The sequence below is a fragment of the Nasonia vitripennis genome, chromosome 2 (genome assembly GCF_009193385.2).
Source record: "Nasonia vitripennis strain AsymCx chromosome 2, Nvit_psr_1.1, whole genome shotgun sequence".
NCBI lineage: Eukaryota > Metazoa > Arthropoda > Insecta > Hymenoptera > Pteromalidae > Nasonia > Nasonia vitripennis.
This window is the reverse complement of record NC_045758.1, coordinates 2,895,723-2,911,681: the sequence shown is the minus strand read 5'-3', so window position 1 is coordinate 2,911,681 and position 15,959 is coordinate 2,895,723. Positions and strand designations below refer to the sequence as shown.

The 15,959-nt window shown below is 40.1% G+C and overlaps 6 protein-coding genes and 1 long non-coding RNA gene across 11 annotated transcripts in view; 5 read left to right on the top strand and 2 right to left on the bottom strand.

Annotated features, from left to right (window-relative positions):
* The first annotated feature begins 89 nt into the window (after positions 1-89).
* LOC100679453 (heat shock transcription factor, X-linked member 4-like) lies at positions 90-1,873 on the top strand. Its single transcript, XM_003427145.4, has 3 exons — positions 90-1,079; positions 1,247-1,367; positions 1,456-1,873. The coding sequence occupies exons 1-3, from the start codon at positions 288-290 to the stop codon at positions 1,647-1,649; spliced, it is 1,107 nt and encodes a 368-aa protein (XP_003427193.1). The 5' UTR covers positions 90-287; the 3' UTR covers positions 1,650-1,873.
* Positions 1,874-2,096: 223 nt separating this feature from the next.
* On the top strand, positions 2,097-3,332 carry LOC100679773 (actin-related protein 2/3 complex subunit 5-C). Its single transcript, XM_008211287.4, has 3 exons — positions 2,097-2,353; positions 2,461-2,533; positions 2,760-3,332. The coding sequence occupies exons 1-3, from the start codon at positions 2,187-2,189 to the stop codon at positions 2,997-2,999; spliced, it is 480 nt and encodes a 159-aa protein (XP_008209509.1). The 5' UTR covers positions 2,097-2,186; the 3' UTR covers positions 3,000-3,332.
* LOC100118333 (programmed cell death protein 10) lies at positions 3,136-5,340 on the bottom strand. Its single transcript, XM_008211285.4, has 5 exons — positions 4,618-5,340; positions 3,957-4,134; positions 3,758-3,890; positions 3,519-3,683; positions 3,136-3,440 (listed from the first exon to the last, which is right to left on the bottom strand). The coding sequence occupies exons 1-5, from the start codon at positions 4,687-4,689 to the stop codon at positions 3,359-3,361; spliced, it is 630 nt and encodes a 209-aa protein (XP_008209507.1). The 5' UTR covers positions 4,690-5,340; the 3' UTR covers positions 3,136-3,358.
* A 526-nt stretch (positions 5,341-5,866) lies between these two features.
* LOC100118295 (protein smoothened) lies at positions 5,867-10,410 on the bottom strand. 2 transcript variants are annotated; one of them, XM_001602250.5, is made up of 7 exons: positions 10,201-10,410; positions 9,526-9,816; positions 8,763-9,203; positions 8,160-8,670; positions 7,880-8,081; positions 7,632-7,802; positions 5,867-7,551 (listed from the first exon to the last, which is right to left on the bottom strand). In XM_001602250.5, the coding sequence occupies exons 2-7, from the start codon at positions 9,814-9,816 to the stop codon at positions 6,228-6,230; spliced, it is 2,940 nt and encodes a 979-aa protein (XP_001602300.2). In that variant the 5' UTR covers positions 10,201-10,410; the 3' UTR covers positions 5,867-6,227. The 2 variants fall into 2 exon arrangements, with proteins under 2 accessions (XP_001602300.2, XP_031779484.1); XM_031923624.1 differs by lacking the exon at positions 10,201-10,410 and adding an exon at positions 9,892-10,071.
* LOC116416171 lies at positions 8,670-9,282 on the top strand. The gene is made up of 2 exons (XR_004226708.1): positions 8,670-8,839; positions 8,980-9,282. It is a non-coding gene; the product is annotated as an uncharacterized LOC116416171 (long non-coding RNA).
* A 316-nt stretch (positions 10,411-10,726) lies between the features above and the next one.
* LOC100679641 lies at positions 10,727-13,958 on the top strand. The gene is made up of 6 exons (XM_003427043.4): positions 10,727-11,069; positions 11,206-11,319; positions 11,391-11,495; positions 11,593-11,793; positions 11,873-12,002; positions 12,089-13,958. The coding sequence occupies exons 1-6, from the start codon at positions 10,856-10,858 to the stop codon at positions 13,641-13,643; spliced, it is 2,319 nt and encodes a 772-aa protein (XP_003427091.1). The 5' UTR covers positions 10,727-10,855; the 3' UTR covers positions 13,644-13,958.
* A 210-nt stretch (positions 13,959-14,168) lies between these two features.
* LOC100113887 (protein retinal degeneration B) overlaps positions 14,169-15,959 on the top strand; it is a 43,709-nt gene continuing 41,918 nt past the window's right edge. Inside the window, exon 1 of one of the 4 annotated variants that reach the window (XM_016982837.3) lies at positions 14,169-14,426. The gene's annotated coding sequence lies outside the window, so the exon portion shown is untranslated. The remainder of the gene's footprint in view (positions 14,427-15,959) is intronic. The other 3 variants (XM_016982838.2, XM_032597210.1, XM_032597212.1) reach the window with 3 other exon arrangements.

The following is a 15,959-nucleotide window of genomic DNA, read 5'->3' as shown; positions in this document are numbered from 1 at the left end:
ACAGCGACTTACCTCCAAGTCGCTCCGCAGTTACGCGAAAATCGAGCTTCCCCCTGAAAACCGTTGAAACCGTTGACCTTGGCTTGACCGGCCGGCGGCCGGCATCTTCGCCCCCTCGGCAACAACAAAAAAACCAGAGTCAAAAAAGTCACTGCGGCGGCAACGGCGCCTCCCTGATAGTCACTTGTTCGAAAATCCTTCCGAATAGTCCCTCACTCCGTGAACATACTTGATTGCTCCTCGCGTTCTCGTCACCTCGCGCACAACACTCGCGAACAAAAACAAGAATGGACCCGTCCAGCAACGCCATCAGCGCCAGGCCCTTCGACTGCAGTCGCATCGTCGCACCATCCGATCATCAAGAGTCAAAACTGTTCGAATACGTTATCGTGTCGAACGAAGCACAGAACTCCAAGGTCGATCAAGCGGACTCGGCGATCGCCTCCGACGAAGCGCGAAACCCCGTCGACTGTAGCGTCAGCGAAACTTCCACGGAGCTCACCTCCGAGTTCAACGAAGCGACATCGCGAGCCGACTCCAGTGGCGACAACTTCAATAGCATCGCCGAGGTAAACAACGCGTTCTTCGACGACAGCTGTAACGCGATCCCGTCGCTGCGCTTCCCGCAAAAGCTCTGGCGTATCGTGAACGAGTGCCGCAGCGGAGCCATCGGATGGGGTCCCGACGGCCTCAGCGTCCTCGTCGACTACGACAGCTTCCAGCGGGAGTATCTCAACGGCTCGGACTCCGGCATCTTCAAGACCAGCAACATGGCCAGCTTCATCCGCCAGCTGAACCTCTACGGCTTCCGGAAACTCACTTCGCACAACCGCGACATGTTCGGCGCCAAGACTGTGTGCGTCAGGGGAGGAGGCCTCGAGCAAAAGGTCCACGAGTTTCTGCACGAGAACTTCAGGCAGGGCAGGTTGGACTTGCTGTCGAGAGTGTGCAGGAAGACTGGCGTCAAGAAGAACAGTCAGCTAGCGAGACAAGCCAAGTTGCTGAAGGAGGCGCGGATGATGAAGATTGAGGCGCATGAGACGCGAGGAACGGGAATGACTAGACTTCAGAGGTGTCAGGTTGGTTTTCATTGCTTCTTATAGCGGACATTTTTTTTCTTGTGTTTTTTTTTTTTTTTTATTGTAACTAAGACGTGAATGAAGTTTATCTAGATTTTGATGAGCTTGAAAATATAAGTGAAACATGAGTTTAAACAACTTTTTTTTGTTATCAACAATTTTCACAGCTCGCTCTCACTGAAGCTTTGGCACAAGCAACCAGACAGTACCATATGGAAAAAAAATTGTGGCTGAATTTAACTCATAATAACACATCTGATAAAGATCCGCTAGATATAAACTGTAAAAGTAAATATGCCAATTGGACTTTCCGCACAAGTGAAATGTAGAATTCTTTTCCACAGAGGAATTTCATATGAATTACTTTTTTTTCCAGGACAATCAGCTGAGCCACTAAAGATTGAAATTCTTTTTCAAGATCTGTCCCAACTTCAAAATGTAGAATCAATGCCAATAATTGATGCTGCTGGATTAGAAAATGTTATTGACAATCAAGAGAGGATTCAGTGGAGCGAATTTTACACTTTGCCAGGGGAGAACGGTGTCACGATTTCAGTACCATATTTGTGATATTTTCAATACGTTGTTGTGAAATCACATTTATTCGCAATCTAGATCAATTATAAATAATACGTTTAATTGTAATTTTAAAGATTCTACTTCGAATTGTAGATTTTGTTATTGTATAAAGCAATTAATCTATAACTGTTATGTTAATTTAAAAACAAGTTTATTCTTTCTATCAATTGTTAAAAAGCTGTGTATTATAAATAAAACAATATTTTCAAAATAAATTATTTATATCCAATACTTTGGTTTGTAAAAAATACAAAATACTTCTTATCATACAGTACATGACTTAAAAATAATCGGAACAAAACATCGAATTTCTAGTTTTCAAAAACTCATTTTTTTGTCGAAGACAATATTTTTATAAACGCATACAAATAAGCAACGCTTCCATCGGTAAAACAGTTGAGCAAAGGCGTGAGATAGTGGCGCCAACGGGCGTCGGTTTTGGTGTTGCTGTCGCGGCAGATCCCGTCCGTGCAAGCGTGATCGCACGGAAACAAGTGATACGACAAGTCGCGGTTAGAGCCTCCGAAAATGTCAAAGTCCGACGAGAGGAAGATGAAGGATTCGTCGGGGACAGCTTTTCGGAAAATCGACGTCGACCAGTACAACGAGAACCAGTTCAAGGAGGACGATGGCGAAGGCGGTGTTACCGGGCCAATCGGACCGGACGAGAACGAAATTCACGCTCTACTTAGCCAATATCCTTTTCCAGCAACCGACTGACTAACGCCTTAATTCTTTCAGCTTCTCTACTGTTTTTTTCTCTCTCGAATCTATGTTGTTGTTTTCCTTAACAGTGAAACAAGGGCAAACATGCCGAGGCTTTAATTTCCGTGCTCAAATCTGCGCCGCTAGGAACGAAGAATCAGCAAGTTAAGGTAACCTCGCAAATCTATGTGTAATAAACGACCGCTCCGTTTTATCGTCGAATGAGTCAGATTTATTTCGAGGTGTACACTTTGTGCAAACGCGAGCTTTGTCCTTTTTTTCAGCGTCTTTTTGCACGAGCAATTCATACGTCGAGTTCTGGAGCTTGTTTACAAACATTCGATCTCGTTTGTACGTTCGCCGGTGCTAATGAAATCTTACTGTCATTTTTTGCAGGATAACGCACGACAGCTGACCCAAAAAGTACTCCTGAGTATAAAAACCAACCAAATGGATGACTGCATAGCACAGTTAGATCGGGACCTGATGGATGTTTTGATGAAGTACATTTACAGAGGGTTTGAAATACCAAACGAAGGTAGCAGTGGACACTTGCTGGTGTGGCACGAAAAAGTATATAATGTCAGTGGAGTTGGCAGTATCGTCAGAGTGTTTGCCGACAGTAAAAGAGCTTGAACAATCAAAGTGTTCATCATTGTCCAATTGATCTTCCTTTTAGTTACTAAAATCCGTCGTTAGTAACAGAAAGGATGTAGATAGCTAAGTCATACCATTTTTCAGTATGGAACCGCAGTGCATTTATATGAAGTTGTTATCAATAAAATATTTTTATTTCTTCTTATTAAACAAAGACTGTACATGTTCCGTTTTTTTATCTTTTTTTGGAATGCAAAATCGTTTTTATAAATCATACTATGAAAGAAAAGAATCATTTTTAATGGTTTCATTAAACGTATATTATACGTAAAAACGTCATTTGTTAATAAAATCGCACATCTCTAATAATAATACATTGCAATAATTATTATAATACTCTATTCGTACACCTCTACTGTAAACATAATCATATTTGTTTGGAGAATCAAGTACAAAGCGCTTACAAATACTGCATTAGCCCTAAAAGAGAAAAGTTATGAAATTAAGTACTTCGCACACTTGAAAAACTTGGCATCTGAACAAAATATAAAAACTTACTGTCCCTCTTTGAAGTACTCTTTCAGAGTGTTGCTGAAACGCTTACTGTATTTTACAAATTCTCTCTTGCGTTGATCCAGTGCCTGCTTTCCTGCAGAGCCTGGTATATATCCTGTAACCTCATTCACAGCATCTAATAACTTTTTAATGGCGCTGGCAATTTCTCTGAAAGTAGAGTCTCTTATAAATTCAAATTCTTGATCAACACAAATTTTACCAGAAGCTTCAATGGGTCTTACTTAATTGTCTCGAGGAATGTCTTACGGTCAGTTATTTCATCAGGAATCCTACTCAATATCCTTTTCAAGGAAGTTGACTTTCGATTGAGCTCTTGGAATGCATTTTCTGAGCGTGAAGAACGAGGCTCAACAACTAAAATTATTAATTCAGTCAATTCCAACACTTACGTTAATTAATGAAAATTTATGAAGAAATTACCTTCACTATCAGATGCAACTCCTTGCAAACGAAGTACGCTTTCATTCATGTCCAAGTTGAGATCTGCTCGGCGAATAAGACCCAACACCATGTCATAGCTAAGGCCAGGATGATTGAATTCTGCATTTGATATTGCCTTACGAAGTGCCTGAGCAGCCGCTACATTCTGCCTTTCCAACTGCAAGAGAAAACCATTTAAATGACACTGCATCTGAAGAAATGCATTATTCTCTACTTTCTCTAGTAGGACTTTCTCCCTCCATTCTATGAACACTTGACATCAGAGATTGAAAATCAAGATAACTATTTCACTTCATTAGCTTTTATTAAACTAATATAGTTTCTTATTTTTATATTGACTGACTTAATTGTTCTCAAATATGCATAATTGTAACAGTCTAAGCATTCAAAATTCCTAGCATCAAATGAATATGGACCAAAGTAAGCCAAAAAATAGCTTTTCAGGTCATACTGCCATTAAAACTAGTTTTCTCACTGCTCCAAAACAAGTAAAGAGTGACTTCAGAAAAAGGAATCCTAAAGTTTTCTTGACAATTATCACGCTAATCAGTATATAAATTTACTAACCAAAATCCCATTTATCAAGAAAAAGAAAATACAAAGTAATATAACACAGCATAAACACCAGTAAGAACCTTACCTTCGTCAAAATAGGGCTGAGTATTACTGGAAGAACAAGTGATGTAACTGGAGCCTCATCGCCCATTGTCATCCTTCACAGGTTTTGTTTTTTAATTCTAATGTCGAACGAACGTAGATACCTATATACTTTTTCTCTTTCTCGCGCGTTCGCAGGTCTATATGCGAAGCAGCGAAGAACGTCGACCAGCGGATAAGTTCCAGGAACGTTACTCTCGTGCTCCGTGTGGGTAAACAAATTCAATTTTTTATCATGTTTACATGGGCTTCCGACAGCAGCTGTCACAGCCAACAAGTGATTTTTCCACGGCAGAATAAGGTTATGATGGTTGTGTCGTCTATAAGTATATACTCCGTAGAAACGACCCCGACGCCTTGAATAACTTGCTAAGACGAGCCTCACCTTGTTATTACTGCACGGTGCACTTTCCACTTTCCCGTCGTCTCATTAACTATTTTTACCTTGCATTTTCCAGTTCCAACGTCCAACATACATCAGACAGCAGACTATGCTCTCGAGCCATTGGATGCAATGTGGAACTGGAGCCATAGCGACATATATATATATATAGGTATATAGGTATTAGGTATACGGACGATTCGCCACTTGGGCGAGAGTATTTTTGTTGCATATTTTCTCAAGCTAATGTGGCGACACCTTAACGTTTTATAAATTAACCGAATTAAATTTAAATTATACAATCTGTACAATGTTAATGTTTGGGAAAAATGGTAAAAGTTGGGGATCATAAAGATTTGTCATATTTGGTATATTTAAAAATTTTTTTATTGCATTACATATCAAATTTATGTATAAAAAACTTACAGACTATAAATTATATATAGATATATAAAAAAAATCAGATGAATAAAATTTATTGCTACGATGATCAGCTTACATATTTAAATTTATAAACTTTAATAAATTCGAAAATTCAAACTGTTATAATACTAAAATGTGATCTTTAACAGTAAATATGTATAGCAAAAGTATACAATGCTTCAAAGAGCCAGTAAATATTAAAAAAAAACTATTTAGACATTTAGGGGTAATCGTTGTAATGACTTAAGTACAAAATAGGCATTCTATGAATCTATGTCAAATTAATCATCTTAAAAATATGACGACTAATTTACTAAGACTTGTTTTTTTGGTAATAATAACAATATTCGATTGAGTATTAACAATTTCATTAAAAAATTCGTTGCATAAAATTGCGGTTTCTGCCTTCAATCTATGAATGCACTTGATAAAAATACGCATATTTTGACGAGTCCAAATAAATGTCAAAAAGTAAGATATGGAAGTCTCTTATCACAGTCTGAACGTTGAAAGAAAAAAACCTGCAGTGAATATTGAGATTCCTTAGGTACAAAAATACCTATTCACATAAACGAGAAACAGTCGATTAATAAAATTACGGTATAAGGCACGAGCGTGATTGATACAATACTATAAAAAATAGATATTCTTAGACGATATTAACTTTATACAGTTTTGATTTCAACCTCGACTTTATGCTCGCACACGCCACTGAAATCGCAATATTCCAAAATAGACGCAATAATTTACTTGAAATTTGATTAGAGAGTAGCGATTAATAGATATCTTCATTTATCGCCTTGCTTTGGTTGTTTTTTACTTTTTTTCAGTGGGGAAGAAATTTGAGTTCCTTTTGAACTACAACTACGACTATTAATAATTTCATCAATACTTTGTTTCAGTACTTCCATTTCGAGCACGTCGAGTGGGATTGTTTGAGTAGCGATTTCTCTCGCGTTTGATTGTCCATCAAGTCCATTAAGTTTCGATACATCTGGACTGCGAGACAAGCTAGAATCCACACCACCTTTCAATGATTTTCTATTCCTACTCTCTGCTTCATTCTTGGCCTTCGCATCGTTAGATTTTTGTAGAAGTTGTTGTAAAGTCTCATCCTCTACCAGGTATTTAGTTTGACATTCTGCAGAAGTCCGTCGATCTCCGTTCCTGTTACAACTTCTAGAACTTTTATTGCTTATCTTACTTTTTCTTCTTTCGCATATTTCTTCTGATTCCAACATCTTTGTCTCCTCTGTATCCTCTGTCTCCTCTTCTGGTTGACTATCTTCATTCTCGCTATCTTGATTATTCTTTTCTTCGCAGCCTCCTTCCAAATCGATGTCTTTGTCTCTTACATCGTTCTGTTTTTCTTCGCTACTTAAATTCTCATCGCTGTCGCTTTGTCCCGAGAATGAGAATGGTAACAGTCTTTCGACATGCTTAAGAGCTAGTTGACCTTCATCCACGCCTGCGCGTCTTCTCATATTTGGCACTTGCAACGGTACAGTACTCATACCCGAAGCTGGCACAAGTGGTAGAGCAGACAAAAGTTGCTGTATACCTAATTGACTCTCTTGTGACGTCGTGCTGCCCCTTCGGAACGTAGATATCATTCTTCCAGATCTGGATTTTTCAAGATCTCTTCTTCCCCTCTTGGTAGAATCAGATCTTTTCCTAGTTCTCTCTGGAATCTTCTTCCTTCTTTTGCCGTTCTTATTGACTCTACTAGTCTTCAATTCTGCTTTCATTTCACTAATGGACAGCGCGAATTGTGAGTCGCATGAATTTCTTCTAGATTCTACTGATACGCGACGCAAACTAAAACTGTATTGCGAGTCTGTTGAGTTCCTTCGGTTGCTTGATACTGATGCGCCTACCAATGCTCCTCTTCTTGTTACTAATTTTGGTAGAGCTGCAGCCCAGGTCGAGCTAAAATCCTGCGAAGCTACAGAATTAAGGTCAAAATTCAAACCAACTGGATCTTCGTGAGTATTACGAAAGCTTATAGACAGGCGACCGGCATCATTAAACATCTTCCTCTTGGCAAACGCTTGAGCTATTACTTTGTGCTTTTTTAATTTGACGGGCTCTTCAGTTTCGCGATTGCAAGTTCTAGACATTCAGAAAGAAAATACGATTTTATTAGTTTTTTCTTTTTATCATTTAAGAAAATCTATTATAAGTATTAATACCTTCTGAGAAATCTCATCCAAGTATCAGCTGTTGAACCTGTCCAAACCCAATGTGACATTAAGATTCCAGAAAAGAAAACTGAGAGTAAATGGAATTGTAGTTTTCCTGCACTAGGCCTTGGTTCTTTTTTGCAGTCAGATATTTCTGCGTATTTCGATGTTATTGAGCAGCTGAAAAAAATTTTAATATTCAAGATCATGGAAATTTGAAGATTTATAAAATTTTAATAAGTAATGGGTAATATTACATGATGTAATCCCTGAAACTTTGCTTCCATTCCGAAGAGTGCTCAAAATCGTATGCGTGACAATAAAACGTTACGAGAACAGCAACAAGTGTGAATAATGAGAACAGTCCCATTCTCACTATTGTTTCTCGTATTTTGGAGCTTGCTTGTTCTTGTAGAAATTCTTGACTGCTAATCTTCAAACGAATCAACAATATAAGGCCTGGAAAAAATTATTTTTATCAGTATGCAGTTCTTTATTTGCGAATTCAAAAGCATGGAATTTAACGAATTAACTCACCCCTAGACAAAAAGTATCCTCCAATTAGTAAGGAAGTCAGAACAGGGGCAAGCACAAACCATGCTCTAACAGTATGGTTATTATATCCTACAAAGCATATTCCAGTAGTGTGATTGCCATCTATCTCTCCTAACGCCATTATTGTCGCAGTTAACATTAATGGCAAAAACCATGCCAGTAGGTGAAAGTATGCGCTCTTTTTGTCAATTCTTCCTTGAATTTTTCCAAGTGCTTGGATGCTCATGAGCCATGTGTATGTCAAGATAACAAACCAAACCATAGCTGCCATGAGTGAGTAGTATACCAAAATGAATACTATTAAACAGGAAAAATCTCCGCTTGGTTCACTCATTCTCAGAGTGCCATCTTTCCTGCAATTTATAACTTCTCTACTCCCAGGTAAGAATTGTGCGAGCCATCCAATACAGTTAACAAAGAAGCAGCAGTTAATATAAAAAACTGCAAGTGCTGGATATTTATTAGCACTCCTCCAATCAATCAAAAATGTCACCTGCAATGTGCATAACAAAAAATGTTTTCATATCATGGAATAATAAATTCTTAAAAGTATACTATATTAATTAGTCCATATTGAAAACTTACCACTGCAAAAAGAGTGAATGCGCCACAAAGTCCAGCAGCCCAGAATACAAAAGAGTGGATCTGTTTTTCTTCTTCAGGTTTGTAAAGAGGATCACTGCATACAGTGCCACATCCATCAATGCCTTCAAAAATAGCAAGGGCATTATCTGTTGGCACTAGTGGATAAAGGCAACTTGAACTTGTGTTAAATTTTAATTCTCTTATTTCGCTTTTGCAGGATCTGGAAAATAGCTCCTCGTTGTCACATTTGATGAAATTTGGCCATATTGTATGATTGAGGAGAATTTTACAAGGGCCAGAGACCACTTTGCACATTTCTTGAGAAGGCAAATCTACGGTATCATTGACACACTTTGGTAGAAACAAAGAACACAAAAATGGCTGCACAACAGCCCAGCATTTAGGGATATGCTCCAAGCCTCTTAAAATGTGCAACTTTTCCTGTAAATTAAAAAATACAAAAATTTTAATATTATCTGTATTGGGTTTGCAATGCCATCAATAAATTCAAGGCAAAGAATGAATGGTGCTATTATTTATGAATTTCGAAGCATAAATATTAATTATTGTTTGTCGTTTTTATGAGCATTCTTTGTCAGCATCTATCTGTCTGGAATACAAATTACCGCATTTATGATCCTGATCTTAGAATGCACTTGCTGAGCCATAAAAACTAAGTACAAGGGTATGCATGGACAAAATGTATATATACAAAAATAATCCATTTTAAATAATCGGTAAGAAGAAACCAAAAGAAGTTTACCATTATCATTTCCTGTGTAGTATATTTTGGCATAAGATCCAGACTAGTGGTGTCGTAAGGTAACGTGGCACCCAGGCACGTTGTATTGATCATCTTCACGCATTTCGCAGGCTTCTTGCAATGCTGATAATCCATTGGGTCCATCAAAAAGTTGGGATCCTTTATCCTGTGGCGTGGGCCTAAGTCGGACCATGTTTTATTGTCATCGTTGACACCTCCTGTGTGACTATGGTCTAATTCTAGTCTCGCCGAAGGCACGAGAATAGCTAAACACACCAGTAGCAGAATCATCTGAAAGAGAAAATTTCAAATTAGTCACTTTTCAAAGCAAACAACTCGGTCGCAATAACAAAAGGACAAAAATACCCCTATTACAGTTATTTTAGATTTTAAAAAATCGGAACCGACGAAGAGCACAGACAAGCATCCTCTTTGCCGTCTCTTCCGCGTCTCCCAATCGACGCCGCGGTCAAAAAAAGCCTCGCGGATAATCGCGACACTCCTCCTGCATGCAAATGCGCACTCAAGCATCAAAGAAAGCGTGCCTTCCCCTCCCCCGCCCCGGACGCTCCAAAACACAAACGGCACACGTGTTCCTCCCCTCGACGCAAACACATAAGGAGCGTAAAATTGTAAAAAACACCGAGCCGAAACTCGGGAAATATAGTTAAATACCTTGCATTCGAAAACATCAGATCCGTTCCACCAGTCGAGATTTCAATCAGTCTCTGCTCTTTCTCTCCGCTTGAGCTTCCTCGCTCGATGGCGTCTTACATCCTGCGAGGTAGTACATAAGGCATCACTGCATCCCCAGGACCACACGCGCGGACGGCCCGATGCCGGCCACCCACGGCGAAGCCACGCCGTAAGCGCGCTCTCTCTCCTCTCCCTCCACCCCCTCTTTTGGACCCCCAGCCAATCTTAGCTTCCCCCTCGCATTAAGCCGCCGCTTCTTCTCCGCTTCCTTTATGTCTATTTCCTATAATAAGTATACCTATATAGCTTCTCCCCCGTCCTCCCTCGCGGCAGTCGCGGCGGTGGTGGTCGTCGTGCGAATTTTGAATGACAATCGCGGAGTCGTCGTGTTCGAATTCCCCGCCGGTGGAGCCACCTACGCGCCGTCGCCAACTTCGCTGTGCGGATGCGAGTTCGACTCTCGAAATGCGACCGTCGACCGTGTCTCGATATAATGACGATGTTCACTTGGTCTGTGCGGGAGAAGTTCGTTGTTGCGCGGGGGATCAGCGCGCAGATGTAAACATTCGTGTTTCCTTTGGTTTGACCTAAAAGCCGCGAGATGATAATTTAGTGAATCGTTTGCGGTCTTACGATGACTGACATGGAGGACAAGGTCCAGAAGTCCGCGAACAAGAAGTTCTGCAGCGTGCCAGACTGCAAAGGACAAGGGGCGAGCATGTTTCATAAGTTTCCCTTGGACGAGGCCGTCAAACGAAAGTGGATTGAGACATGTCACATAACCAAGCCAGTCACCACTAATAGCTATATTTGCAGCTCACATTTTTCCGAGGAGGACTACTCCTGTTGTAAGTTCAAATGGATTTTCTTTTGTTTCTGCTCGATGAGCTGCTCCGTTGTATCAGTTAGCAGTTTACGAGCAGGTTTTCCCTCAGATGGATGATTGGATTCGTTGACAAGATGAAACTTTGTTTTCTTTCGTAGTGAAACCCAAGAGACTGCGGAGATTTGTTGTTCCGTCAAAAAAATTGATCCACGAAGAGCCTGATTTTGAAGAGTTTGATCCTGAAAAGGAGATATCAGGCGCCAAACAAAATGGTTGGGTATAAGCATTATTCTGTTTGAACTTGTTCACGAAGTTGAAATACTATAACTATGTTTCATTTCAGATCCAGGGGCTGTATTACCTACGTTTGTCAAAGTAGACATTCTTTCTCATAAGATGCATGGTGATGCAAAAACTGCTGCAGAAGTTTTAGAGTTAGAGAAGCCAAGTAAGACCTTACATGTGTGAAAATTCCAAATTTATTCATTAATTGAAGAATATTTCAAACTTTATCGAGTACAATGTTAATTTTAATTATTTTTCAGCAATAGGTCAATTCAAACAGATCAAAAGAGTATGCTGTATATCAGATTGCCATGCAAAATCATCGCAAAGAACGTTTTTTCATACTTTTCCAAAACTTAAAAGGATTTACCAACAATGGTATACAGCTTGTAATTTAAGTGGACCTGTGAAATATCCATTATTTGTGTGCAATTCTCATTTCAGAAAAGAAGATTACTTGAGTAAATTCAAATTCTATTTGTATTGATCATTTCTATATATGACTGCATGAAATGTAACCACAGTTTTTATTTATTGCAGATCTGGATTCAAAGACGCCGATTTTGAAAAGTAATGCTATTCCATGCTTGAACATGCCTAGAAAACCAAAGTTTAGAGTGGTGTTTAAAGAAGAAAACAATGAGAAAGAGACATCTATAACTGTCGCAAAGTATGGCAAATATACATGTTGATTTATTTTTAACTTAGTATTTGTAATACCTGCAGTAGTAAATGGGAAAAATCTAATTCTTACAGAGATGGCGAAGACAAGGAGAAAGTAACTACAATTATTTATGTCCCGAAAAATTGTAAAAGCGTAGTTGCAGCAGATTCTGAGCCAGTTCAAGTTGTAAAAGCTCAAGATTACAAAAATAAGTCTATGCCGAAAAATGCTTCCAACGTTCTACAAAATCAAAATCCTATAAAAACAGCTACTCAGCAAGAAAAAGTTATTGTAAAAATACAAAGTAATGCTATTACTAAGAACCAAAGTAAAGTAGTAGTACAACAAAAACAGAGTACAGACAAAGAGGAACAGCCTAATACAAGTGATAACGAAGTAGAAATTACAAGTGTGCTTATAAAAAATGATTCTCATCATCATAAGCCTAACAGTACAGTAAGAACAAAAGAAGAAAAGAAAAATACTGTACCAAAGTACCTTCAAGTTGCTAATGAACGAATTAAAAAAAATGTATCAGCTATAACCTTGTGTGCTGATTGTGGTCAGTACACAACCGTTAGCGACGAAGATTTGATAGATATTAAGAAAAATCCCGAGACTTTAGCAGCTGAAGCTCTATTAGAGTTACAAGAAGTAAATCCACCAAACGAGGATGAACGAACAGTGATCACAAGAAAAGGAATTGAAATCTGTGATAGAGTAATTCGAAAGAAACGTTTTTCCTTGCTAGGTTTATTGAATAATGATTTGGAGCTAATGGCCTTTACTGGGATCAATATAGCACTACTGGACAGATTAGCAAACGCGGTGACATCAGCAGAGGGTCCCAAATGTGTAGCAAAAATCTCGCATCCTCCTAGAGAAAGGATAGCTCTGTGTCTTTGTAAACTACGTACTAATTTATCGTTTCGCTCGTTAGCAGCTATGTTCGGATTAACGCAGATCGTTTGTTCAAGTTATTTTTTCGCAATGGTGCGAACGCTAGCTGGAATATTGAAGCATACGATATATTGGTCAAAAACTGAAGAATTACTGAAGAATTTGCCCGAAGCCTTTCAATCGTTCAAACAGACCAGAGTGATATTGAATTGCACTGAAGCGGAAATTGAAAAGCAGAGGTGCCCGAAGTGCAAATACGAACTGTTAGAGAAGAAGATAGAATATGAATCGGTGAAATTCGTACTAGGCGTAGCCCCCAACGGTTTGGTGATTTTCAAAAGTAAGACTTTCGATGCCCAAGGGGAGGACACGTCCGTGTTCACACAAACGGCACTCTTAGAAAGCCTAGACCCGATGAAAGAGGCAATAATGGCAGACAACAGCTTGAATATCGAGGCCGAATGCGTAGAACGTAACATTACGCTGATAAAAGCATTGAGGCTCGAGAAGAATAAGCAATACAGTGCGAAAGACGTTGAGTTGATAAAAAACGTATGCGCTGCTCGAGTTCACGTGGACAGAACGCTTCAGAGGATAAAAATGTACAAAGTTCTTCAAACGAAAATTTCTTGGAGACTTCTGCCCTACCTGGACGACATTTGTACGATAGTTGCAGGAGTGGTTAATTTGAAAAATCCTATTCTCCCGGACGACGTGCACTTGGCGCAGGCTGGACTGAAGGTCTAAGAAATCGATTCTTCGTGCACATACTTAGCTTAAGGTATTTTTTTTTTATAAAAAAGAAGATGTATATAAACGCATAAAAATTGTTGCGATTGAAACGTTGACATATAGAGTTTTAATAATATTATTATATGAAAAAAGAAGACGAATCGAAGTATCGAAATCCTTTTTTTATTGTTTTCTAACATAATGCGTATGAGAGATCTGTATACTAGTGAGACTGTATCCACGCCGTATCCAACCACCGTATGCATTATGTAACAGCATAATTTTCGTTCAAAGTGTTTTTCCAATCAATAAAACCCGTTCATTCCTGTATACGGGTATCTTGTATTCGAAATAATCGAACCCCCTCGTGCTGTCCCGTTCGAAAAGAGCGCGCGCCACAGTGAGTACCTGCCATACCAACCGAGCGTCACTCACCCCCCGCAGTAAGATATTATAATATATATATATACGTAGATACAATAATCGCCGCCGCCGCCGCCGAGAGCTCCGCTGCTCGCGCGGATGGATCCACTGTGCAAAGCAGCAGCACATGACAGAGCGCGAGCGAACGTCTCCGCGCGCGGCCGCCGCCGACGTGACACCGACGAGCAGTGCGCGCTGTGTACAGTACAGATACCTACATAAAGAACAGGAGAGCGAGTAAATAAAGCTCTTATCCGCGCTGAGCCAGACAGACAGCGATATAGCCGAGAGGAGAGGATTAATCTGACCCTCTGGTCTGTGGGAGAGGCGAAGTGTGCGCGCCTTCAGGGCGGAGCAGTGTCGTCGATAATACCGGTGAGTAGATGTCGAGACGAGTTCGACTGTTTTATTTTGAATTTCTTGTATATGTATTTCTTGTGTGCGTGCGTAGTGCACATGTATAAGTATCGCTCGAGCGAATCTCTCGCGCGACTTTGTTCGTCCGTCTCTGTCGCTCTTTAGGCAAACGAGTGACCGTTGTGACTCGCGTAACGTGACCCTGTCACTCGCACGTGTGTGCGCGATATCAATGTGTATATGGCCAGTTTGTTATCGTCGTCATTTTGCGGCGTTTGTTGTTGGAGAGAGTCGGTTATATGGATAGACCGCGTGTTTTTTAGGGCAACGGGAGTCGGTGAATTCGAGCTTGCAGCGCTTCTGCGTACTATCTTTTGTTCGACTATATAGAACTGCGTGTCCATCCGAAAATCGAAGTCTTTGTTTACACGAGGAAGATATAGGTAAAAAGAGCCGCGAACAGCTGATTCTCAGTATAGAGCACACGCATAGCGTCCTCTTCCTCGTACGCGAGTCAACTAAACAAATTTCGAGGAAACGTCGCAGGTTTTCCCTCGGCAGAATTTTCGCGGTAAGGCTTCACCCAGTCGGAGAGAGGGAAGAGGCGCTCGATTGATCGATCGCGGCTCGCGCGCATGAGGTGCTATCCGCGAAACACACACACACACACAGCGAGATTTTAGAGACGAGATAGCGACCTTTGTGTCTCCCGCTTCTCTCTTTCTATTAAACTGGTACATCGCGCGGAGGGACGTGTACGAGAGATAACGCGTGTGTGGCCGTGGATTTACGATACATGAAGAGAGAAAGAGAGCGAGAGAGAGAGAGAGAGAGAGAGAGAGAGAGAGAGAGAGAGAGAGAGAGAGAAGAGATTTCGGAGGGACAGGCAAGGATTAGGCCGCGATTACTCAACGAGCGCTTTTGAATTGGAAAGATGAGGATGAGTCGACGTTGATTATGTAAGGTTTTTTTCTACTCGTCGTGCGTGCGCGCCGAGATTTATGGACTCTCGAGAGCGACGCGCGTCTATATACATTGTATAGCTACATGTCTGATTCGAAGCTAACAGGTGTAAAGTGAATTTACGAGTGTAGTGGAAAATTATTGCCGAAAGGAGTTTTTTGATTTATCGGTGCTAATTCTATATAGTAGGTCGCATTCGTAATTAGTGCTACAGCGTGTACATGTCATTAATAATAACAAAGCCCTTATTATTTCAAGCGCGTGTTTGTTCTTAACGATCGTCCTGTTCCAAGTTCTGCGCACGAGTTACCAAAATTTGAATGAAAATTAAAAATTCCATATTACGCCGCAGCTATACACGAGGCCTGCGAGTAAAGTCAGATCGTCAAGAGTTTCGCCGATACTTATATGCATGTAGTTAAAGAACTAGAATCCCTGAATCCCTCTCAGCACTTTCAGATGTAAACTAGACGCGATCCTCGAACTTAAATAGAAGTCAGCGAGTGGACCGTGTAAAAGAATATAAATTTATGCAAATCTCGCGGTTAAAGATGAACAATACGACAAAGCAGGTAATAATTTAAACGA